This window comes from Prionailurus bengalensis, chromosome C1 (assembly GCF_016509475.1).
Source record: "Prionailurus bengalensis isolate Pbe53 chromosome C1, Fcat_Pben_1.1_paternal_pri, whole genome shotgun sequence".
NCBI lineage: Eukaryota > Metazoa > Chordata > Mammalia > Carnivora > Felidae > Prionailurus > Prionailurus bengalensis.
In genome coordinates this window covers 41,744,810-41,771,694 of record NC_057345.1, presented here as the reverse complement: position 1 = coordinate 41,771,694, position 26,885 = coordinate 41,744,810, and the positions used below count along the sequence as shown (strand labels likewise).

Here is a 26,885-nt window from a genome sequence, read left to right as displayed (position 1 = left end):
TGTGGGAAAAACAAGTATAAAGTAGAAGAATATATTTACAACACACATAACCAAGGACTTATATTTAAAATAACTGTTGGGGCGCCTTGGTGTCTCAGTGGGTTAAGCGTCTAACTCTTTGATTTTGGCTCAAGTCATGATCTCATGGTTTGTGAGTTGAAGCGTCCCTCATGGAGCTCTGTGCTGACAGCACGGACCCTGCTTGGAATTCTCTCTCCCTCTCTTTCTCTGTCTCTGCCCCCACTCCCCGCCAAATAAATAATTCTTTAATTTTAAAAAAGTTAAAAGTAACTGTCATTAATTTTTAATTATTAGATTATATGTATAATTGTATGTAACATAATTAAATATTATATGAAATGGATATATATTAGAATCAAGAAAAAATACAACATAGTAGAAAAAAGCCTTAAGTATTTTACCAAAGAAAAAATTCAAATGATTAATAAATGTATGAAATGGTAATCAATCTCATTAGGAGTCAGGAAAATGTAAATTAAAGCCAGTATGAGATTAACTGTATTCTTGAAAGTTGTAGTAAATTTTAAAGTTTAATTATACCAGGTGAGGGTGAGGTTTTGGAGGAATGGAGGAATTGGAACTGCTGATAAAAATTTTGGTTTTAGCTAGTGATGTTGAACATATGCTTGCATATACTATTACCTAGGAGTTTTTTCCTAGATTTATACCTAGACAAACTTGTGCAAATGTGCATATTACACACTTGTAAGAATTTATGGTAGCATTGATTGTAATGGTCTAAACCTGTAATCAGCCCAAATGACCATTTGCAGTAGCTTGGATGAGTAACTTCATGCAGTGGAATATTCTACAGCAGTGAAAATAAATGAACCATAGCCACATGTACCATTGTGGATGACTATTAAAATAAATAGGTAAATAAGTCAGACATAAAAAATACATAAAATATATTTCCATTTATAGAAAATAAAAAATAAAACTGGATTGTTTAGAACACGCATTCTCAGCAGGGAGCATATTGTTCCCATTGGTGGCAAAAATTGGTTCTTTCTAGATGAAAAAATGTTCAATATTATAATGGTTTGTGGCCCTTCAAAGCTTAACCCTAGTTGGCAAAATCTTTACTTAGAATTTAATTTCTGTTTTTAATTGAGTATCACGTGAGCACCATTTACAGTGATAAGAATTCATAGAAGATAATACAAAGCACATTCACTGTCAGTGCTACAAAACTGGTGCATAGATGATTGGAGAACTTTGAAATGATTGCTTGATCTTGGAGTCATCACTAGAGGTGATCTGCATTGCAAGTACCAGTTGGTTTCATTACCTGCTTTGTGGGTATTGATACTCTGTGCTTTTGTATATGACTTTGGAATTAAATAAAAATATTCTACTTTATTTAATTGAACAAGTTATTTAACCCGTTAGTTATGCCAAGTACTGAAAGGAAAATTTTGATTGTCTTAATATCTAGTAGCCAGTTAAGCTAGAAGTTTCTTTTTGGATCAAGCAACAGTGAAAAGTTTACTAAAAATTGTAGGAAATTAATTTTTTCAATTGCTTTTTTTTTGCTGGAAAAATAGATGTTAATTAAAATTTATTTGCATTGCTATTATTAATAAATGGATACACATGTAATTTGATGCATCACAATTTAAATTACATTAAAAAGCAAATACAATTATAAAGCAAAGTAAAATATTTGGTAGACTTTAAAATTTTAACTTTTAACTTAAAAAAGTTAATCACTTGTAACCCTGCATTGAATAAGAGTAGGCTTTATATACCTTATATGAAATCACAGATATACATACAGATAAACAGTGTATCTGTGATATTAAAAGTTCAAAGAGAGTGATTAGGAGAAAATCTGAAAAGGCTCCTTAGGGTTGATAATGGGAAAAAGAAAGGTCAGGAAACACTGGTCTAGAAGTACATATATGTACTTATATGTACAAACTATAAAGCAGAGAAGTGATTATCATAACATTTAGGATATAGGTGCCGGGTGCTTTTAGAGTTCTGACAGTGTTTCTTGGCCTGGGTCGGTTTCTTGACCTGGGTGGTAGCCGCTCAGACTTTTACCTTGTAGTTATGCATTATTTTGTTTTGTTTTGTTTTGTTTTTTTTTGAGAGAGAGAGGGTGCAATGGAGTGAGAGGGAGAGAGAGAGAATCCCATGAGGGGCAGAGAGGGAGAGAGAGTAGGGTGGGGCGGGGAAGCAGGGCTCATGCTCACCTGAAGCAGGACTCAAGCTCACCTGAGGCAGGGCTCAAAGTCCCCTGAAGCAGGGCTGGAACTCTTGATGGAACTCATGAACCATGAGATCATGATGTGAGCCAAAGTCCAATGCTTAACCGACTGAGCCACCCAGGTGCCCCTATGCATTAGTCTTTATGTCCATGTTTTATGAACTTTTCTGTATGGGTATTATAAATCATAATGAAAAAAAGGTAGTTTGTAGACTTTAAAATACAGAAACGCAGAATATTACTTAGATTTTACATATCATGATTATGAACTAAATTTCCAACTTAGTAAATTTCTTAAAAAAACAGATGAACAGATGAAAAGATTTTTATGAACAAAAACAAATGCTAGGGTTTTTTTGTGTTTTGTTTTTCAGATGGGCTCAGTTTTTCATCCATCCACTAATGATCAGAGATGCAATTGACCGTGAAGTTGAAGCTGTTGATAGTGGTAAGAGAAGTGCTTTATATCTTACGACTATTTCTTGCATTGAGTAGTTATTTAGCACATTTATCATTATTATCACTGGACCATTTTATCCTTTTATCATAAAGAGCAAAATTAAAATAAATGTGTCATATTCTTGAACCATTAAAATGTAATTCATTGTAGATTTGAAATAGAATAATGATAGATTATTGTTTTTCAGTCTAGTTTTTGAGCATTTTACCATAGTGACTAATCTTTTACAGGACAGTAGCTTAATTCTTTTTTTTTTTTTTTTTAATATTTATTTATTTTTGAGAGAGGGAGAGAGCGTGACAAGGGGAGGGGCAGAGAGAGAGAGGGAGACACAGAATCTGAAGCAGGCTCCAGGCTTAGAGCAGTCAGCACAGAGCCCGATGCTGGGTTGAACCCATTTACAGCGAGATCATGACCTTGCAGAAGTCAGACGCCCAGCCAACTGAGCCACCCAGGTGCCCCAGGACGGTAGCCTAATTCTTAAAGTTAATACCAGGTGTTAAAACTTTAAAAGTTAACATAACTCTTTCTGAATTAAGAGACATTTTCTCTGAAGGTTTAAGTAACAGTCTGATACTTAAATAGCTTATACTGGGGGGTGCCTGTGTGGCTTAGTCTATTAAGCTTCTGACTCCTGATTTCAGCTCATGTCATGATCTCACGGTCGTGAGATTGAGCCCCATGTCGGGCTCTGCACTGGGTATGGAGTCTGCTTAAGAGTTTCTCTTCCCCTTTTCCTCTGCCCCTCCCCCCTTCAAAATAAACAAATAAATAAATGGTTTATCTTTTGTTAGGTCTATGGCTTGAATTTTGGTAGTTCTGAAAACAGTTGTGATATATTTATGAATAAAGAAACTAAATCCCTGAATAGGAAATGCATTTAATTTTTTTTAACAGTTTTTCTTGTCTTTAGGATTTAAAGAATGAAGACCATAAGGAAAAACTGTACTTATATAGGGTGAGGCTTCATTACAGAGCCATGCTATAAATACCGTTAATTACAGAATACTGGTAAATAGCACCACCATAGAATGGCCCTGCTTGCCTTATTTTAGCATTGAAAACAAATAATACTAGACTTGAGGGGACTTTCGGTTCATATAGGTTAGGCTTGGCTTGCCACAGCCTAAGAGGCAGATTTCTGTTCTTGTTTCTCTTCTTTGTCTTAATTCATTGTTGGGTTGTAATAATGACTTACTGCATTCATTAAGAGGAGTAAACTGTAGACGGATAGAAAGAGCCGTCTGCCTGGACGTCAGCAGATTTTTGTTTTACTTATAGAAATTTAACTGACTGTGGCCCTCAACTTATTTGTAAAAGAGGGTGGGACGGAATTGTATTCCTCTTAGCTCTTGTAGCTCCTTACAATCAAGGATTTATTTTCTTCACTTTTGTTATTTGCCTACCACACTATCTCTTTTATCATAGCCCAGATTAAGTATTTGTTGAGTGGTTGATAAACCAAAATAACCAAGGAAAACTCTGAAAGTCTTTCTTACTTTTGAAGAAAGCACCTTCTGTCTTAAGTACTTTGAAGTATTTTTCTTCATACAGTTTCTAGATTGGGTTGAAGTGTTGGTGTTTACACAATCTTTAATTTGGTTTTTATAAGTTTAAGTTAGAATATATTTTATTTTGAAATATGCAGAAATATATATATATGGACATATACATGTGATATATGTACATACATACACATGTACTAAGTAGTTTTGGTTTAAAATGAACTTAAGGTAAAGGCTTTGTTTTTTTGTTTTTGTTTTGTTCATTTATTTGTTTTGATGATAGGAGACCTAGTTCAATTTGTGACCTGATACAGATAGCTAGATATATGTCATTAGTCACTTAACCTTCTAAGTGTGAAGGGTTTACTTGAGATCAGGGAGATGAGGTTGCTGTTAAGTTGTAACTGGTGTAATAACTTTAGTATTCATTAACGAGTTTTGAAAGCTCAATAATCTGGTTTTGTTTTCTTCTATTCAGCTGTGATAGTCTTTCTTCTATCATTCTTAACTCATTTGCATGTTTTCAGTTGCCTGCTTGCTTGGATGGCCCATTCCATGTAAGAGGAGTTGAAGGGAGATTCAACTTTCCTGGCAGATTCCTCTTCTCATTTTACTTTTTTAAAAAAATTCCTCTCTACCTGCTTATAAAAAAGATTCTTTCCTGGGTTTTTAATTTATTATGTAGATCTAACTTCATTACTCTTATCACTGTGCCCTGCATTGGCAATCTGTTTTGGGCCTAATCTTTCAAAGGAGTGGTTATACACTTATATTTATAAGCATTTATTTACCCATTGCAGATAGGTGTGTTTAGTGTTTTACAGTTTTCTTGAATACATTTGGTAACAAACTCATGTCAGTGTCTATAGGGTAGGTTTTAAAATGGGATTAGCTTATTCCTAAAAGAAGATTGTAGAGGAAAAAAAATGTTCTTAATGATTAGCTTTTTATTTTAGTGATAGTTCATGCTCTCACATAAATATGTGTAATTTCCTACAGAATATGTCTTAGTGATTGAGACTGAGGATATGTCCAAAACCTTTTTAATCTAACCAAGTAGCAGAATGTGTTCTCTAAGTGTTCAGATATTTATACTCTATTTTTATCAATTGTTGTGGATAGATAATTTTTTGTGGATATGTTTACATGTCTGTTAGCTTCCTTTTGCTAGTGAAACAAATGACCAGAAACTTGGTGTCTCAAAATAACACAAATTTGTTTTCTTAAATGTTTGGAGGTCAGAAGTCTAAATTATTTCATTAAGGCTGCATTCCTTTTGGAGGCCATAAGAGAGAAGCTGTTTCCTATCCTTTCCACTTTCTAGTTACCATCTACATCCCTAGGTTATGGCTCCTTTCTCTATCTTAAGAGTCATCAGAGTAGAATCTTCTCTCCTCTCTGAACTCTGCTTCTGTCCTTAGATCTTTTCTCTGACTTTGATCCTCTTGCCTTTCTCTTATAAGGATCTTTATGATTACATCGGGACCACCCAGATAATCCAGGATAACCTCTCCTTCTCAGGATCCTTAATTTAATTTATACCCACCAAGTTCCTTTTACCATGTAAGGTAACATATTCACAGGTTTTAGAGACTAGGATGTGCACATCTTTGGGAACTATTATTCAATCTGCCACACTTAGGAATTGTTTTTCTCATGTTATAGCCATATCTTCATATTTTTTTTACAGTTTTTTTTATTATTTACTTGTTGAAGGTGTATATATATATATATATATATATATATATATTGCTGTCTCATTGTTGACTTAGACTTTATGATTTATAACTAAAGTATTTTGAATATGTTTACTTTTGTTTCTTCCTATCCCTACTGTCACCACTTTCTACTCTTCTTCAGTGAATATTACAGTGATGGCCCCTAATCAGTTTTCTTGTCTCTACTTTTGCTTTCCTACCACCCATTCTCTACTTTCACAACCAGAATGAACTTACTGAAGTCCAAATCTGATAATGTCACTCTCCTTATTAAACATCTGCAATGCCTTGCCATTACTCCTATGATAAATGATAATAGCTGACAGTTTGAGCGCTACTTATGTGCATTATTGTGATTGTTATCCCCATTGTCCTTATTTGACATGTAATGAAACAGGCTTACAGAAGTGAAGTAATTAACTCAAAGTTCCAGAATCAGTCATTTCCCCAATTTTTTTCAAAAACTGTGTCTGTTTTTCAGAGGTGCCATAACCTCCTTCTAAGTTTTTTCTCCTTAAAATGTTTTACACACTCCCATTTCTCCTTCCGTTCTATTTCCTAGAAGACCCTAGTTTGTCCCTCAATACTCAGCTTGAGTCATTCTGTGGAAAACCTTCCTGAGCCTCCCCCTTACCCAAAATAAATTCACACACAAATAAGACAAAATTAGGTTAAGTGACAGCCCTTATATATATTTAAATTACTCTATGCATTTTAGCACTTACCCATAGCAAACTGTAATTTCTACTGACCCTAAGCTCTTATGATTATTAAACTACTCCACTGGCCTCTTTGCTGCCTTTGAATTCATTAAAATATTTCTTGTCTTAAAGCCTTTGAATTTATAATTTCGATACCTGGAAAACTTCCCCAAAACTTCTTATGACATCATTCTCACTTTATTTGGATTTTGCTCACTTGTCACCACCTTAGGCCTTTTATGGCCTGTTGTCACTTTCCATTCTCTTACACGGTTTTATTTTTCTTCTAGCACCTACCACATTATGTCTAGAATCTGTTTGTTTTAGTTATTGTTTATCTCCTCTACTAGAATGTAAACTCTTTGAGGGCAGGGACTGGGTCCATTTTTTTTTTTTTTTCACATTTCTGCCTCTAGCAACTGGTTCAGTACTACCTGCCTCATAGAAGATGTTCAGTGAGTAATTGTTGAAGGAATATATCTTGTCTTATTTCTTATCAAAAGCCTATGAACTAAGTACCAGTAACTCTATTTTATAGATGCAGAAATAGAATCAGGAAAGTTAGGTAACATCCTATCCTCAAGGTTGTACAGCGTAGTAAATGGCAGAATTGGATTCTAGACAAGATATTTCTGACTTCAAAGTGATTGTTCTGAACAATTAATATTTTATTAATGACACAGCTGGTTTTAGAGGAAATTTAAACAGTATGTATGACAGAGTTCCCAGGTAATGAGAAATTTGCTTTAACATCTTATTAAAGCACTTTATCAGTGAATTCTTGGACATAGCATCCTAGAATTGAAACCTTCAGATCATTAACTATCTTGTTTCATTTGAAAATAAAGGAAAACCTCTAGGAAGGTGTATTGACTGCCTAAAGATACAGAATGTGTTAAATCATAGAGCCTGACCTGGGTCATTGAGTTCTCCACTTCAGTCTTATAACACACAATTCATAAAATTAATTTTTGTTACTTCGTTACTTTCAGTCCTGTGCAGTTCATTTCTTGAATTTCTAATAATAAAGCAAATACTGAATTTATTTTATTAAAAGTGTTTCTTTAAAACTGACAGAATATCAACTTGCAAGACCTTCTGATGCAAACAGAAAGGAAATGTTGTTTGGAAGCCTTGCTAGACCTGGACATCCTATGGGGAAATTTTTTTGGGGTAAGATGCTTTATACCTTCATCTTCTTTCTCTCCCCTCCCCCTCCTCCGTCTCTTCCCTCTCCTCTCCCTTCTTCTCCACCTCCTCCTCCTCCTTTTCCTTCTTCTTTTGGCAGAAGTGTTATTTTTTTAATTTAAATTTTAATTAACATACAGTGCAATCTTGGTTTCAGGATTAGATTATTTTCTAATTGAGGAAGATTGAGAATATGCAAAGTTGATTAAGAATGGAAGACTGTGAAAGCAGAGTAGCTGGGCACCTTTTAGGATTGATAGGCAGCTTCTCAAATAGAAAGTGGTTGAGCATGCATGTATTTGGTTTTCTGACATTAGGTATATCAAGAATAGCACTTAATGTTTTGTGAATGCTTTTTGAGTGCCAGATACTCTGCTAACACTACATGAATTACCTCATTTGATCATTGTTAACATTGTTATGAGCTGGGTCCCATTATCATATCCATTTAAAGATAAAGAAACAAGTTCAGGGAAGTTATTTAATTTGCTTAAATCACACGGTGTTGGGTGTGAGATTTGAACCTCTATTTTTATATGATTATAAAGTCTGTGCTCTACCCCAACCTGGTATTTCCCTTTATCAACAGAGATTCAGCAATGTGACCAAATTTTGTTTAAATGATAAGCTGTTTAAATGGTATGTTTTTTATAATGGCTTTTTCTTAGTGTTAGAATTCAATTATAGCCTTATATTAATGCTTTGACTGTAAGGTAGAATCTGAGATGAGTTGATCTAAATAGTACTTCATTCAAAGGCTGTTCTGCTTCCCTGTATATCTTGTACAGTTATATGCAATTTATATGACAGCCTTGCTTTATGTGGTTTATTTTTAAGGATTATGTAGAATATTATTAAAATAATTCAGAGATAAAACCTGAATTGGATGCTAGACTAATGATTAAGAGAAGAAGCTGAAGACAATTACTGTTGTTAAGGTATTGCCAATTGGAGATTAATTCCTTATGTGTTAAAATACACTTCAGAATTGTTTCTTTTGAATTTTTGTCCTATATTGATATTATTGTTATGCATTGATTCTATATTCTTGAGTCACTTAGGTTCATTAGTTATGTATCAGTAGCAGAGCATGCATTTTTGGTATAGAGGCTTTTGACAAAGTAAACATATTTAAAATATTGTAATTTTAGTGTGGTTCAAAGTAAACTACTTATTTCTGTGATGTTTTTCATTTTTTTTTTTACAGGAAATGCTGAGACACTGAAACATGAGCCAAAAAGGAATAATATTGATACACATGCTAGATTGAGAGAATTCTGGATGCGTTACTATTCTGCTCATTACATGACTTTAGTGGTTCAATCCAAAGGTAGTATATTGTCTTTTATGGCGCTTAGAATTATGTTGAAGTAGTGCTTTCTTAGGATTTGTTTGCCTTGATTAGTGTTGCAGGGTATTATTAATTATTTTAGTGCTTGACCTTAATATGACCTACAGGAAGTCAGGGTTTGGAAAAGTCACATAGCAAGTGGCACAGCTTAGCAATCACAAAATCATCTGATTCTCAGGCAAATGTTTTTTTCTTTTATAGACATAGGTCTTATCTCTAGGCTGGTCTATGAGCTTACTGATGTTCTAATAGGCCATGAATTGGTCTTTTAGGTCACATTTAGTTGCTGCCTCTGTAAACTCTGACAGAGCAAGGTGTCTGTCTTTTCATCTTTATGTAGGGTCCAGTAAAATGGCATGATTAATTGAAATCCATCATGGTGATAATAGCAAAATGTAAAATACTGATCAGTACTTCTTTTCCTTCTTTTATCATTATCTTCAGCAATTTGTGTTAACTTTTTATCGTTAAAGAAATCATGGTAGCTTTCTTTTGTTTTCTTTACACTTCAGGAAGTTGCCAAACTTCTTTTTGACATATACTATAGTTTGCACATTTAATTTTGAAAAAGTAATCTTCTCACCCTATGACTCTCCTTTTCATGAGATTTTGTTCTTTCGTTGTCAAAATTGAAATTGAAGCTGACCTGACACTTAAATATGAAACATTTTTGCATTTAGGATCAAAATTAGTCCACTAAAAGTTGATTTGAATCTAAAACTATGGCTATAGAATGGTAGATTCTTTTGTTCAGACTACAGACGTGTATCTAAATTCCTTTTACAACATTTGTTAAAATAGGCAGTTCCATATTCAGTATATAATTTACAGTTTTTAGTTCCTATTTCCAAGCGCGTCACAAACACGCATTTTTCTTCAACTATGTTATTGTTTCCTTTATTAATGCTTGTTGCAAATTTCTAAAATAAACCATAGATATTTGATAAGAGAACCTTATACAATTTAAATTCAGTTGTTTTTTAAGCTTTAGCATTTATCCATTTAAGAGTTGAATATCTATATATATAGTATAGAATAAATTCAGAACTTGATTAGTCTAATTTGTATCTTGTGTTTTACATAATGGGGCATCTCTTGAAAATTAGTGAAACTTGTGTCTGGTGGAAGTACAAATACTATTCGGTAATAGTAATGAGTCAGTGGGATAAAGGAAAAAGGTTTCTTTTTGTACCAAGATCTGCTTTTAAAAAGAATTTTGTATGAAATACAGGAATCAAAGAAGATAGAAATCATATTATATGCAACCTAAGAGGAAGACTTACAGATTAAAACCTCAGCAAGTATAAATTAATGTAAAATAAATGGAATGTTGACAGTACTAATGAAATCCTGAGAAAGAATGATCAGTATAGTGTGGATTAATTGGGAGCAACCTTCCTAGAAGAATTAAGTTTTAGAATGGAGTAGGAGGATGGAGATATTTTTACTCTTGGCTCTCCACAGTAGCCTAGTGATAAACAAAAACTTTCCTTTTTTTTATAAAACAAAACAAAACAAAAACTTGTGTACATTTTCTAACTTTACCAGCTAGAAATACAGGAGTCTAATAAAATTATGTGTCTTAAGGTTTTCTTAACTATTGTTTTTGTTGTTGTTGCTACTTATTACTGGTTAAGGAGTGGCAAGTAATGCCCAAATTAAAGTATCCCTTTGTTTTATACCTAAAGATTTTATACCTAAATCTAATTGCATTTCTTCCTTCAATAACAACATTGTATTTCCCTGTCTCCTACCTGCCCTCCCCAAAGAAACACTGGATACTTTGGAAAAGTGGGTGACTGAAATCTTCTCTCAGATACCAAACAAGTAAGACATTAATTTTCATAAACCATATGCTTTAAAGAATTAAAGAGGCATCTTCTTGTATGAATCCTAGAGGTGGTCCCCCCACCCCTCCTGCCTGGGGAAGGGGTGTTATTTTTTAAACAGGTGATTAAGACCTAAAATGGTTTAGCAAGATCACATAGCTTTTTGATTGGGAAACCAAGATGAGAGCCCAAGTTTCCATAATGTCTGTAGTTCAAAATTTATAAGCTTGCAATCTTACAGTAAGTAATAATTCTGAAGACTTTATGGCTCTTTCTCCTTTTACAGTTATTCAGAGTTTTTCTGTTACTGTGTAGAGTGTTTGACACTGTGTTTTGAAAGCAAGTATTATATCGAGAGGCAGCCTATATATACACTTGTATACCCTGCCTCAGAACAAATTTTGTTCTGAAAGTTTTTTTTTTGTTTTTTTTTTTTTTTTAGTATTTATTTATTTTTGAGATAGAGACAGAGCATAAGCAGGGAAGGGACAGAGAGAGAGGGAGACACAGAATCCAAACAAAGCTCCAGATTCTAAGCTATCAATACAGAGCCTGACGTGGGGCTCGAACTCACTAGCCGTGAGATCGTGACCTGAGCCAAAGTCAGACACTTAACTGACTAAGCCACCCAGGCGCCCCTGAAAGTTTGATTTTTAAGTCTGTTGTTTGGAACTTGGATTGCTTTCCTCCATAAAATAAATAATCTTGTAGGTGATGATTGACTTTCCATACAAGCTAAAAAGTCTGTTTCATATATTTGAACCAAATTATCTTTTATTAGAAATTGTATATAGAGTTCCAGTTCAAATAACTACTACTTTTTATCTACCTCAAATTCTTCAAAATAATAGTTATTTAAAATACATTTTATTGCTACATTTTTGTTACAAAGAATATAAAAAATAAATTCTGAAGTATTAAGTCCTTTTTTCTACTCCTAAGTAGTTTGCATTTTAATACAATAAATGAAAAGTTTTTTTCTTGCATCAGGTGAGTAAGCTAGATTTCTTCCAGTTCCTCATTCCAGGGCATAATTTAAGTTTATGAAAGAAAAATTCACTATGAAAATGTTAGAATATTGTAGTAACAGCTGAATGATTATTATTAACTTGGCTTTATGTAAATTTCCATTGATAATTAGCAGTACTTTTATGTATGGAAAAATAATGAAAGTCATGCCATAGTTGTAGGGTTGTTTTGTTTGGTTTTGGTTGTTTTGATAAGAAATGAGTATGAGCTATGGAAATGTTAAATGGCAGATTGAAATGTGTTTTACTGTGAAACTTTGCCAATAAAATCAGAGGTATATTGATTGGAGAGATTCATTAGGTCCTGTCAATCCCTGATAAGCACTTTTAGAAATTCTCTTAAATAATACTCACTAATAACTTTGGTTCTAAAAAATCTTCTAGGTATTTAATAATAATTCATATTGACCATGTTTTAGAAGAAATAGTTAATATCTTCAACCACATGAGAAGCCTCCAGAAGGAAAGGCCATGTCTTTTAAATACCACAATGCCTAATACAGTGCTTCATACCTAATAATTATTTCATATATATTTGTTGAATTAAAAAAAATATCTCTAGTATGTTTTCTTTCTGAAGTAGCTTTATACAGGAGGAGAATTGAAGTTGAATGGGGCTGATAGAGGTAGTAAATATTGGGCAGGGACGCCCCTTCAATTGTTTTCTGTCTCCCATGAGTTTTAAAGGCATTTGAATTACTAGGACTGAGGTTGACATGACAGTTTAGGATTTTGTGGCTTTGTTGCCATCTATTTGCTTATGCCTAGAATGCTTTTCAGCCAGGAGTATATAGAATAGATTATAATTATAAATACCTATCAGTTAGGCATCCCTAAAGATACTGCTTATAAAGGCTTTTGCCAATTAAATTTTAATGTATGTGTTTTATTTTCAGTGGGTTACCCAAACCAAACTTTGGCCATTTAACGGATCCATTTGACACACCAGCATTTAACAAACTTTATAGAGGTTCGTGAACCAAAGGTTTAAAACTGTTTGAAATAACTTCAGCGCATTCTCTAAAACATAATTGAGGCTGCCAATTTTCTTTGAAAATGATAACAGAAAGTATAGCTGGGTTGGAAAGGAAGTATAAGGACAGAGGAGATCCAATTAGTGACAGGCCAGTAACTGGCAGCAGATTGGTCTGCTACCCTGCTGCTACTTGAGTCTGTTTCATGCTTTGTCCCTGTTTTCTCCTTGTTCTTTTTATTCTTTGGTTTTTGTTTCTTTCCTATTTCATGTAATCTATGCTCTGCTCTTTATTACCTTTAAAAAGAGAAAAATACAGGATGGATAAGACTTTCAAATTATTTCCTTTTATCTTAATTATAAAAACAATTTTGTTAAATGAAGAAAAATAAAAGTAAAAATGAAGTGTAAAGAAATAGGGGGGAAAGTCACCCTTAAAGCTTACCACATAGAGAAGTCATTTTTGCAAATTTCCTTTTGACAAAGTTTCTATAGGTATATTTTAACATACTCGAGATCATAAAATATGTACACTTCTATCTCTTGCTTTTTTTCATTTAATATGGGTAATAATTTCCCAATGAGCTCTGCTATAATTTACTTAATAATTTGCCCATAGTGAATATTGCAGAAATATTCTTTTTTTTTTTTTAATTTTTTTTTTTAACGTTTATTTATTTTTGAGACAGAGAGAGACAGAGCGTGAACGGGGGAGGGGCAGAGAGAGAGGGAGACACAGAATCGCAAACAGGCTCCAGGCTCTGAGCCATCAGCCCAGAGCCCGACGCGGGGCTCAAACTCCCGGACCGCGAGATCGTGACCTGGCTGAAGTCGGACGCTCAACCGACTGCGCCACCCAGGCGCCCCTTAATTTTTTTTTAATGTTTATTTTTGAGAGAGAGAGAGAGAGAGCATGAGCAGGGGAGGGGCAGAGAGAGAGGGAGACACAGAATCCGAAGCAGGCTCCAGGCTCCGAGCTGTCAGCACAGAGCCCGACGCGGGGCTGGAACCCACGGATTGTGAGATCATGACCTGAGCCGAAGTCGGACGCTCAACCGACTGAGCCACCCAGGCGCCCCCAGAAATATTCTTAATTCAGCTTTTCTCTTTCTTTGATCTTTTTAACATGGCAGGTTTTTTTTCTTTTTTTCCTGATTGCTTAGGTATTTCCTCCACTTCCTCCTTCACCTCATTGGCTGTTTCTCTCCTCTTCCCTTTCTTTGATCAATGGCTTTTTGTCCCACCTTTTATCTGCCTTCTGTTCCATTCTATCTAAGCTGACTCTTCCCAGAGACAACTTATTTTCAGTTGTAGTTTTTTTATCCATGTTTTCTCCACCTGTGAAACCAAATTGAAGAGAAATTTCTAAAAATTGCGCTATTCAAATTGGAAAATTGGCAACTTGAAATAATAATTGCATTGTATTTAACCTTCCCCTGTTTATTGGAGGATGAAATATATTGCAGTAAAAAATCGTGTAGCATAATAAAAATTATGGAGAGACACTTATATCTGTTTTTCTGAAAAATATTTTTGTTTAGTTGTTCCAATCAGGAAAATTCATGCTCTGACCATCACATGGGCGCTTCCCCCTCAACAGCAACATTACAGGTAAGAGTTGAAGGGCAAATTTACTCTAGTACATACTGAATGAGAGTCATATTTTTAAAGAATACTAAATGGTTTAAATTTGAGTGTTCTGTAATGTGATAAGCTGGGACTTCACTACTCCTAGAGTTTTCAAACTGTGCTGTATATTTTAACGTCTTATGGGATAAAAACTAGAGTTCTTACAGCTGGTTACCTCTTCTGAGTCTTTGAAATTAAGTATCTTTGTACGAGTGCTAACTTTTGTAATTAATTTCTTTAGTACTTTGAGTACAAAAATATATTAGCTTATGATTTATTTGTCAGGGGTGATCATTTAGTTTGATTTTTTTTAATGTTTTATTTTTGAGAGAGAGAGGGACAGAATGAGGGAGACACAGAATCTGAAGCAGGTTCCAGATCAGACGCTTAAACGATTGAGCCACCCAGGCGCCCCTCAATTTGATCTTGTTAAAAGTAAAGTTAAATAATTTTGAGCCTAGAATATGACTACAGCTGAAATCTTAAGGACCTACACATTTGAGGTGGTAATGAGTTAGGGAAGATTTATTCAGATTAGGAAAACATTTCAACTGAGCAGTATAGTTTGAGCTAAGATGTTTTTTAAAGATCAGTCAATGCCTACAAATACTTTTCTGATTAAAAACAAATGCTAATGAACTGATAAAAGTTTACCTTGTTTTTTTTTAAACCATTACCAACAAAACCAAACCATAAGAATAAACACACAAGCAGAAGTAATGTTGCTTAAGTTCAGTAAAAAATTTTTTCACATGTGATAGAATATTCAAACATCCCATCAAGAATGATACCATTCTCACATACAGTGAGAAAGTAGAGGACATGTGTATTGTCTACTTGCTTTTGGTGCAAGGATAATACAGGAAAAAGCAGTGTACATTGATTGTGTAGTTATGGTAGATTGTGCCCAAAAGTGTTAAAGTTCTTATGTGCATATTATTTAATTTTGAGAGAGAGAGAAAGAGAACACGTGTGTGTGAGCAGGGGAGGGGCAGAGAGGGAGGGAGACAATCCCAGGTAGGGGATTCTGACGTGAGATCTCACAGGCTGTGAGAACTTGACTTGAGCCAAAATCAAGAGTTGGAGACTTAACCGGCTCAGCCACCTACACGCCCCTATTATATGCATATTTAAAAGTTTTTACTATAAAAATAATACTTGTAAAATATTAAAATAGGACAAAAGAGTATTTAGTAAAAAGTAAAGCTGTGCTTCCCCATTTCTTTGTTTCCTAAAAGGCCCAACATTAATAGTTTCTTATATATCTTTCAGACATTAAAACTGAATATGAAACATACCTTTTTTTATGAAAATGAAATCATACTGTATATACTATTCCTCCTTTTTTTGGGTAATGCTTAGTTTTCTAATTAACAAAGGCTTATTTATCCTCTTATTGATTACTAAGGTGGATTCATTGTAGAAATCCTGAAAATCACTGAAAAGTAAAAAAAAAAGTCATTCATGATTGTCTTTTCCAAAGAATGTTAAAATTTCTATATGTTTTCATCCAGTTATTATTTTTTATGGACTCTTTGTTTTAATGTGACTTTCATCATGAATCTTTTCAAATCTCTACGTGAATTAGAGGGACCCATTTAGAGGGACCCATTAGAGGTCCCTTTTGAGGGACCCATTTTGTTTTTACAAAAAAGCAAATTTTATCCCTACAGAGTTACAAATACAAAACCGTTAGTTCGGATGCAGATACTGTGTAATCTACTGAGTTCATTCTTTAACTAATGTACTTCCCTTACATCAGTCTTAGGATAGGTGTAATTCAAATTCATATTTTAAACAATCTTATGTGGGGTTTGGGAATTGCTTAATGTAGTTGAGATCATTATATTATATCTTGGTTTTTTAAGAGTTTACTGAATATAATTCTGTAAACTAATTTTAAAATTTAAGAATTCTTAGATTTTCTAACTTTATTTTTCTATATATTTTTGTTTTGGTGGAAATACATTTATGAAATTATAGCAGAAGTCAGTGGGAAAAGACAATTTAAATAATATATATACAACTACTCAGATTTAAAAGTATGTTGTTATATAATGTAGCATTTTATACCTCTTGCACTTATATTACATTGTCATGAACACTCTATGAGTAAGTAGTTGGCCAAGTGAAGAGAAAAAGAAAAATACAATGAAGTTAAGTCTCTTGTTCAGGATCGTGCATTTACTTAAAGGAAAAACTAAAACTAAATGCTAGATTATCTGACCCATAAAGCAACACATTTATTTTTACCACAGAGCCTGATGCAATACTGAAAGCTTTTCAGATACTGAGTGATTCATTATCTGTATTAGGTTCTAAAATGATAAGGAATGTATGTAGTTTCCATTTTGGGTGAAACAAAAATGAAAGATTTTACCATGAAAAGAAGTTTGAGTGTCCAAGAGAAAAAGCAGTAGTCTTAATTTTGGAATGATTATACTCATTCAGTGATTTCAAATAAAGAAGTTAAATTTTACCATGTTTTCTGTTTTTATCCTGCTATTGTCAAATTAATAATAATTTCATGTGTGGTGGAATTTATGTGATAATAAGTTTATAATCATATTCTTAAATATCATAACCTTTGAAATAAGATTTCCTGGTGTTGCTTATACCTTAATTATTTTTGTTTCTGACCTTAATATTTTTTTTAAAGGGTGAAACCACTTCACTATATCTCTTGGCTGGTTGGACATGAAGGCAAAGGCAGCATTCTTTCTTACCTTAGAAAAAAGCAAGTATTTAATTAATAAGTATTTTTAGTATACCAATGTCTGAAAAATAATAGACAGTAAACATTCTATAACCCATTCTTTTGACTTTATTTGCCAGAAAGCCTAGCATCAAATCTAATGCTTAATTATAGTCACTTAATACCTAGGTTATGTTAATAGTCCTATTATATTTATTTCCTTGGGAGCCACCTTTTAGCCCTTGTTGGAAGTAGTACACAAAATTTAAAAAAATCATAAAAAAATAGATTCCAGAGTTACATAGAAGGTTAGCTCTAATCAGGAATTTAGATTTGAATAGTAAAGAAGTCGGTTATTTATTTATTTATTTATTTATTTATTTATTTAAAAAAATTTTTTTTTCAACGTTTATTTATTTTTTTGGGGACAGAGAGAGACAGAGCATGAACGGGGGAGGGGCAGAGAGAGAGGGAGACACAGAATCGGAAACAGGCTCCAGGCTCTGAGCCATCAGCCTAGAGCCTGACGCGGGGCTCGAACTCACGGACCTCGAGATCGTGACCTGGCTGAAGTCGGACGCTTAACCGACTGCGCCACCCAGGCGCCCCAAGAAGTCGGTTATTTAAATGCTATGGATCTCCAGACTGTCCTAACCAAAAGGTGGACTTTAAAACTACATTGGGCAGAGAAAGCATAACAAATAGTGGGACTATAAACATTCTGTGCAGCTGTGTTAGCAGAATGTTTCCTAATACATTTAAGCATTTGCTTAAGTTGCCTAGCCAAATCACAGAAATCTAGCTTTAAATCAGGACCAATAATTAAAGTACGTCCTTGTTTGATTTTTCTGTAGAGTAATTCAAGAATGGAAAGGAAGATGAGAATTATAAATAAGTACTTTAAAGTACTGATAGGACCAGAAAATTCAAAGAAAGCTAAAAGGCCAGGGTTATTACAAAAGAATAATGATAATAGTTACATATATGACTTACATAATAAATGCAAAATGCTTTGAGATGTGCTCAATCTCTCTACATTACTGAACTTTTTTAGAATTTCACATTCTTCATTCTGGCTTCCTCCTTTCTTACTTTAGGTTTTCAGGATTATTCTAGTCAGGAAAAGATACAGTTTCACTGCTTCTTTCTTAAACAACCTGTAGAGGTTAGCTGATAGTGTCAAAGGGCTCACTTGACATCCTAAGGAGAGATGTATCTGAAGTGTTTAAGCTGCTTCTGGGAGACGGGTTCGAGAGGGATGAGTGAAATGCCTCCCAGCAACCATAATTTTAATATTTTGTACTGTTCTCTTCAACAATAATAACTATGTCTTCATAAACCTGTTTTACTATGTTGTAATATATATATTTGTTTCCATTAAACAAATAAATATGGCTGTTATTTCCTTCTGGTGATTCTTGCATGCATTGCAATTGTTTGGGACGCCTTGTACTTTAGAAATTTGTACTTTTAAACTTACCTTTGGAAAGTACATTTGCCTCAAAGACTGAACTTCCCAAATTTTATATAGAAAGCCTACCTATTTTGTTAATTTGAAGTATTTGTAGGCTATCAATCCCAAGATATTGATTGGATTCATTTTTTCCTAACAATAGGTGCTGGGCTCTTGCACTATTTGGTGGAAATGGTGAGACAGGATTTGAGCAAAATTCTACTTACTCAGTGTTCAGCATTTCTATTACATTGACTGATGAGGGTTATGAACATTTCTATGAGGTAAATAATTAAAATGGAATTAAAAAATATAGATATTACTTTATGCAAAAGCATAATCAGATATTTTGTTTTCAGGTTGCTCATACTGTCTTCCAGTATTTGAAAATGCTGCAGAAGCTAGGCCCAGAAAAAAGGTAATATATAGATACTAGAATTAGGCTAGGAATCAATCCTAGTGTGTTTTAGCATTCATACTGACAAATAGACATGCTTTAGTCCTACCAAGATAGTTTTTTAGGCATTTCCTGCCTAAGTTCCTTCTCTGGCTCCATATCCTGCTTCTTCTACCTGTGAATATTATATGAGAACACAAAACGTTAAGGGTTTACGTTTATGTGGCCAGTCTGTTTTTTCTCTTTTCTTGCTGAGGATTCGAATGAGAAATGTAAATATATCTTCTACTTATAATTTTCTTCTTTCACAGAATTTTTGAAGAGATTCAGAAAATTGAGGATAATGAATTTCATTACCAAGAACAGGTACTGGAAGTTAAATTCTTTTTGAATGTTTTCTGTGATCAAGTTGAAACTCGTGTGGACATTATTCCTCTTTTTGGAAGTGTCACTGGAGTTTTAATTCTGCCACTCTGTCATGTGAGTCCCAAGATGCCCTTGAGGTTATCTGAAAATTAACTTTTGTGTTTCTGAGTTATGTGTATTGTGTAACAGTGAGAGGTGGGCAGATTCACATAGATCATGTTGTGCAACAATCATTTTATATATGTACTCATCCATCTGTCTATCCTTTTGATAAACAGAGAGAGCTTGCTATGGTACTTGATATTTGGGAAATTCTAATATTATGAAGACATGAAGAAATTCTGTAGGATAATCTCTAGTAATTACCATATGTACTATTAGAAATGGCATGCTTTAGGATTTCAGGGCAAGGAGAGCATTTGCCTTGATTGGAATAGAATCAGGGAAGGCTCCATGGATGTGGTAAATTTGAATTGAGTTCAGCATTAAAAAATGGATAAAGTTTGGATACATTGTAAGCAACAAGGAAAACATTAAGTAAGGAACTCTGGAATATTGCAAAAAAGTAAATGATCCTGGGTATCTGTAGGATAGGGTATTTGAAAGGAAGGTATTATGTAAGGCTGAAAGGTAAGGAGTTTAAAACAGGATTTCTCTAAAACCCTTTTGTGTATTGGATCCTTTTGGAAATCTGTTGAATCCTGTGGACCTCTCCTTAGAATAATATTTCATCCTTCAAATTTTTAATCTCTCAGAAAAATTGTCATTGGTTACTGGTTTATCTCTCATCTAGGTTCACCAGTTGTGAATAGTTTTCTATATTTTCTTCTGTCTCTTTTCCTTATATATGTATGTGTGTATGTGTATCTTTTTTCCCAAAACATTTGAGATTTAATTACAGATACCATGGTACTTCACATCTAAATTTTTTTTATTTTAGCATGTATCTGCTACACAAATGTATTCTCTTGCATAACCTCACTAATATTGTCATAGTTGGGAAATCACATTGAAGCAATATTGTTGAATATTATACAATTCATAAAATATTGTATTTAGGTGCATAAAATAAAATATACCAGTTTACAAACGACTGTTGAAGTATAAAGTACTTAAAACGGTAAAAAAAATAGTAATGTGTCTCTTTCTTAACATATTAAATAACAAGGTCTAGCAGTAGGTCTAACAATTATTTCAGTTTTAAGTAGCAGTGTGAGATATCTACAACTATATTGTGATTTTTTATTGGTTTATCATAGATGCTGCTAATACAACTGTGACCTGTTGCCTATATTCATAATAGAATAAAAATGCTAATTTAGAGGTTAGTGAAGATAAATATGTAATTTCTTCCCAAATTTGTGCACATACATGCCCCTGAATTTGTCCACTGTTCTATCTTGTGGGAGATGTCTGTGGACCCTGGATTAAAAGCCTCTGATTTAGAACTGCTTCACAGAGCATCTTGAAGCTGCCTTTTTGGATCATCACCAGAGACAATTCTCTGAATATTTACTATAAGTAAAGAAGATTTAGGTATATGTGACAAGGTCACAAAAACTGTAAGCGTCCCATTGCTGTTGATTCCTGTGTAACCTGCTCTTTGCACTTGAATCATTGAAATTGAAATAGAAATCTTATTCTAAGGGCACCTGGGTGGCTCAGTTAGTTAAGTGTCTGATTCTTGATTTTGGTTCAGGTCATGATCTCATGATCATGAGATTGAGGCCTGTGTCCCAGCGTGGAGCCTGCTTATGATTTTTTCTCTGCCCCTCCTCCACTTGTGCTTACACACGTGCGTGCATGCTCTCAAAAAAAAAAAAAAAAAAACAAAAAAAAAACAAACAACAACCACCACCACCAAGAACCAAAAAACCAAAAAGAAAATCTTATTCTATGAAATCAGAAAGTCTGCTATGACACATATATTGGCCATTAGAGTGTTCTATAAACACTCATTCCTATAAATGGACTGATATGCATAGAACTCCACAAGACCTGCCTCCTACCTTACCAGGAGTGATTTTGTGCAGTGTCCTTATCAGCTGTGGTGGCAACATGTGGGTCAGAACTATGGCAGGGAAGGAGTGGGATCAAGAATTGTGGAATACAACCATATGTGATACCCACATTCCTTTTTTGAGGATCAGCTTTTTAGCATTGGTTGAGTGAGTGACACATTTGTTCTGTCCCTCTAGTTTCTTCTTAGCAAAACATTTCGGATATCTTTTACTGAAATCTCCCCATGTTGTAGCTCATTTTTTTTTTTTTTACCTTTAACAATATTCATGAATACTTGTCTTGATTTTAAAACATGTGCCCAAGACATCTTAATTTTAAACCTAATCAGTGAAAAGTGAGAACAAATCAGAAAGGTCTATATCTCTGTGTGAACTGCTAACTCAAGTTAATTATTTTAATTATTTTTAAGGCTTTTATAAATTTTTTTTAACAAAGTTGGAATGCTTCTTCTTTGGACTTTCTGATTTTCATCAATAAAGGCAAATAGGAATTCCCTTTCCAAACTATTCACATCAGTCTTATTTAATTAAGAAATCTAAAAAATTATTTTCCATAGGAACTTGAACTCAATATATCTTATAAACCAATAATTTGAATTAGAAAAAGCTGCTTAAGTTCTTTTCTGCAGGCAGAAAAACAGCAATAATGTAACAATAATGGAAGGCAGTAAGAAGTAGATAAAAAAATTAGAGGACAGACAATAACAAGTGTTGGAGAAGAAGTAGAGAAATTAGAACCCTCATATATTGCTGGTAGGATTGTAAAATGGTGCAGCTGCTTTGGGAAACAGCTTGGCATTTCCTTAAAAAGTTACATAGAGTTACCATATAAGCTCTACCATCAGTTCTATTCCTAGGTATATACAAGAGAATAGAAAAACTGTCCACACAAATGCTTGTACACAAGTGTTTATAGTAGCAATATTCATTATAGGCCCAAAGTGGAAACACGCAAATGCCCATCAACAAATGAATGGTTAAACAAAATGTAGAATATGCATACTGTGGAATGTTAGCTGTGAGAAGGAATGAGGTACTGATTCATGCTACAACATGGATGAACCTTGAAAACATGCTAAATGAAAGAAGCCAGTCACTGCAGGTTGCATATTAATATGATTCCATTTATATGAAGTTTCCAGAATAGGTAAATTCATAGAAATACAACACAGATTGATGGTTGCCAGTGGCTAGGGGGAGTGGGTAGCAGGGAGTGACTGCTTAGCAGTTATGGGAGTTTCATTTTGGGGTGATGAAAATATTCTCGAACTAAATAGTGGTGATGGTTGTACAGTTTTGTAAATATACTAAAAACCACTGAATTGTACGCTTTATTTTAAATTTTATTTCATTTTTAATTGTGCACTTTAGAAGTGTGAATTTTATGGTATGTGGATTAATATCTTAAAAAAATTAGAGGATAGCATTTAAGTGTTTTTCTTAATACCTGCTCCATTGCTTTGGTACTGGGGATCTGCTTTTAGCCAAAGTCCTTAGTGTTTTTTTATTGGAAATATTTTGAATCATTCAATTTTGTTGCATACTGACCATTTACTTACTTTATAACTAAGTGGCTAGTGCGAATAACTTATTTATTTATTTAAAAAAAATTTTTTTTTTTAACGTTTATTTATTTTTGAGACAGAGAGAGACAGAGCATGAACGGGGGAGGGGCAGAGAGAGAGGGAGACACAGAATCTGAAGCAGGCTCCAGGCTCTGAGCCATCAGCCCAGAGCCCGACGCGGGGCTCGAACTCACGGACCGCGAGATCATGACCTGAGCTGAAGTCGGCGCTCAACCGACTGCGCCACCCAGGCGCCCCGAGAATAACTTATTTTTAAAAAGTAGAAGAAAGTAGGAGGAATCGTTTTAAATAATAATAGCACCTTAGTGACTAGTCAGCTTGATTCAGGAATGTTTCCTGAAGTGGGGCAAAAAACAAAAACAAAACCTAACAGTGTTTCCTTACTTTCTTCTTATTCTATTTTTATGTGATAATATAGTAGATAATATATACCTGTGGTCTCTAGTTTGATGTATGCATGCATTAGTTCTTCTCCATAAATGCAGTAACCTTCACTTCTCCTGTGTCTTCCATTAGATGAGAGAACAACCCATTCTGTCTAGTAAAGGACTGGATAGTGTGGTATTTTAGAAAGCGTGATTGCTGCTACATTAGGAGCCCTGAGTTCTAGTGTCTACTCTGCCTGATGCTTAATGTGTGACTTTGGGCAAGTCATCCAATCAGTCTGGGTGTATTTCCTTATAAAATGTGGGAATGGAACCACTTGGTGTCTGAAGGACTTGTCAGTTTTAAGATTCTGTGCCTCTGGGTGCTCAATAAGTACTTGAATTGATTGCTTTCCTCTGAAAAAGTATTAACATTTCATAGGTTAGAGAACTTGTGGTCACTCTTTCATTTTTAAATTGAGGTAATATATGATTAATATAATTTCTTATATCAAGACTTTAATGACACATTTTGATTTCTACGTTGATCTGATTCATGTTTACAGATAGTTTTCAAGTGATAGTGCTGTAGTGATACATGATGAAGACCCTGTCTTTATGGGCATCATCAGTCATATGGGGTACTTGACATATAAATAAGCATTTACAATTCAGTGTTGTAATTATTCTTACAAAGAGGTCATGACATGATTAGAGCCTTGTGTGTTGTTGGGCTCAGGTTGGGGATTGGAGGGGTGTCAGGTTAAACTCCTTAAGATGGTAACTCTGGCTAAATTTTCTTAGAATTCAGAGCATCAAATTCTTTTTCTTTCTCTCTCTCTCTCTCTCTCTCTCTCTCTCTCTCTCTTTCTCTTTCTTTCTTTCTTTTCTCTCTCTCTCTCTCTCTCTCTCTCTCCCCCCCCCCCCCTCAATGGGAAGCTCAAGTGAGCATCAGATGCTTAAGCTAAAATTGTATCTGGTTATTTCTGTTCAGAAGCTCTTGGTTTCATTGTTCATAAAAAGAGAAAAAGTATATTTTGTGGTAAATTAAGGATAATGGAAGTTTCTGGTGTGAAATAATTATATCTCTTTACAGACAGATCCAGTTGAGTATGTGGAAAATATGTGTGAAAACATGCAGCTGTACCCGCTACAGGACTTCCTCACTGGAGATCAGCTTCTTTTTGAATACAAGCCAGAAGTAAGGACGTTTCATTTATGAGAGTTACTTTTAGACAGAGAGAAGGGGGAGAAGTGCAGACATGACTTAGGAACTGTGAGAATGTAGAAAACTTGGTTAAATATGTCAGATTTTTTGTTTGTTTAAATGGAAGAAATAACAGTATTTTTTTTTTTTTTGGCAGTTTTTCATGATTGTTATATATGATTTTGTTTTAATATGAGGGGAAAACCAAGTCCGTTTCTTAGGTACTATTATTCTACTGTTTTAAAACAATTAAAGTGATTCCTAAGAATTACATGCTTTGGTTATTAAGCTTACTTAGGGAGATGTTTTGCTCACCTTTTTGGTAACCTTACTTAGACAGTTGTTTTTGCTTACCTTATCTAACTCAGTTAGATACTCTGGGTAATTAAATTTAACCATTTTGAAAATGTTTCTGAGAAATACAAGATTCCCTGGGGCACTAGGTGGCCCAGTCAGTTAAGCAGCTGACTCTTGATTTTGGCTCAAGTCATGATCTCACAGTTTGTGAGATCAAGCCCCACATCTGACTTCATACTGACAGCATGGAGCCTGCTTGGGATTCTCTCTCCCTCTTTCTCTGACCCTCTACCCCGCTTGCTCTCTCTCAAAATAAATAAACATTAAACAAAAAAAGAAATAAAAGATTCCCTGAATTTGAAACATGTGACTTAGAGATAATTATTATATACAAATAAATAGTTGGTTTGGGTCTTTCCTCCTTTACTCCTTGGGGTGAAGTCATTTTGCTCCATATGGGATAGCAGTTCTCAGTTGGCTGATTTTGCCCCCAGGGTATATTTGTCAATGTCTGGAGACATTTCAGTTGTCATAACTGTGGGATGCTCTTGGCATCTAGTGGGTTAGAGGCCAGAAATGGCAGCTAAACATCTCATAGTGCAAAAGACAGCACGCCACAATAAAGTATTATTTGGTCCAAGATGTTAATAATGCTGAGATTGAGAAATCTTGATTAGGGTATTCCAAAACTACTAATTTTAAAGATAACAGAAAGGTGGGGGACCTGGGTGGTTCAGTCAATTAAGTGTCTGACTTAAGCTCAGGTCATGATCTCATGGTTTGTGAGTTTGAGCTCCACATCTGGCTCTGTGCTGACAGTTCAGAGCCTGGAGCCTGCTTGGGATTGTGTGTTTCCCTCTCTCTTTGCCCCTCCCCTACTCATTCTCTCTCTCTCTCTCTCTCTCTCTCTCTCTCTCTCTCTCTTTCTCAAAAATAAACATACATTAAAAAAAAAAAAAGATAATGGAAAGGTAAAGGAAGAGGCAGTGATAATATTCTTGTTATCTCCTGGGAATATTGTGTCCTGGGGCCCAAGTAGTTTATTCTCAACCTTCATTTGTTGTGTTTCTCAAAGAAATGGTATTTAAATGCTAGTCAGGGTTTCAAACTTTACCCACAAAATCTTTTGTTTATTCCTGTCATAGCTGAAGGATTATTGAAGGAGGCCCTGCAATGGTATCATGTTACTGATTCTTGGGGATGAAGGTAGTATAATACCTAGGGGTTAAGAGCATAGTCTTTGGAATCATGTACGAACTTGTTTAGAACTCCACCTTTGCCACTTCTAGATGTGTTGTTCTGTGCAGATTATGTAATCTTTAACCTGAACAAATTACTTAATTTTTAAAAAAAAATTTTTTTTTTTCAACGTTTATTTATTTTTGGGACACAGAGAGAGCATGAACGGGGGAGGGGCAGAGAGAGGGAGACACAGAATCGGAAACAGGCTCCAGGCTCTGAGCCATCAGCCCAGAGCCCGACGCGGGGCTCGAACTCGAACTCGCGGACCGCGAGATCGTGACCTGGCTGAAGTCGGACGCTTAACCGACTGCGCCACCCAGGCGCCCCACTTAATTTTTAATAGGAACCTGAGTATTATTTTTTATAAAATGGGTATGCCTTAGAGTTGTTTTTAGGATTAAATGAAATAATGTATATTAAACACTACCTGGTACATAGTAAAACTTAATAAATGAGAGCTGTTTCTACTGTTAGCACTATTATTACGTAGGATTTGAGATGGGCACTGTTTATAGCTTATCAAGAAACATTTGAAACAATAGACTAACAAAGTTTTATAAATTACGGTGTTCATGACGATAATTTCATGAGCATTAAGATGCTAGGATCTTGGGGATGCCTACCATAATGTGATTTTG

At 34.4% G+C, this 26,885-nt stretch overlaps 1 protein-coding gene across 3 annotated transcripts in view; it reads left to right on the top strand.

Annotated features, from left to right (window-relative positions):
* NRDC (nardilysin convertase) overlaps positions 1-26,885 on the top strand; it is a 102,666-nt gene that overhangs the window by 57,543 nt on the left and 18,238 nt on the right. For all 3 annotated transcript variants that reach the window (XR_006296995.1, XM_043578756.1, XM_043578755.1), the window contains 11 exons: positions 2,611-2,684; positions 7,698-7,793; positions 9,016-9,138; positions 10,929-10,986; positions 12,913-12,986; positions 14,531-14,600; positions 17,278-17,355; positions 18,930-19,050; positions 19,126-19,184; positions 19,475-19,529; positions 24,598-24,702. Coding sequence is in view for 2 of the 3 variants with exons in the window: in XM_043578756.1 (XP_043434691.1) it covers positions 2,611-2,684; positions 7,698-7,793; positions 9,016-9,138; positions 10,929-10,986; positions 12,913-12,986; positions 14,531-14,600; positions 17,278-17,355; positions 18,930-19,050; positions 19,126-19,184; positions 19,475-19,529; positions 24,598-24,702 (913 nt within the window). In the remaining variant the exon portion in view is untranslated. The remainder of the gene's footprint in view (positions 1-2,610; positions 2,685-7,697; positions 7,794-9,015; positions 9,139-10,928; positions 10,987-12,912; positions 12,987-14,530; positions 14,601-17,277; positions 17,356-18,929; positions 19,051-19,125; positions 19,185-19,474; positions 19,530-24,597; positions 24,703-26,885) is intronic.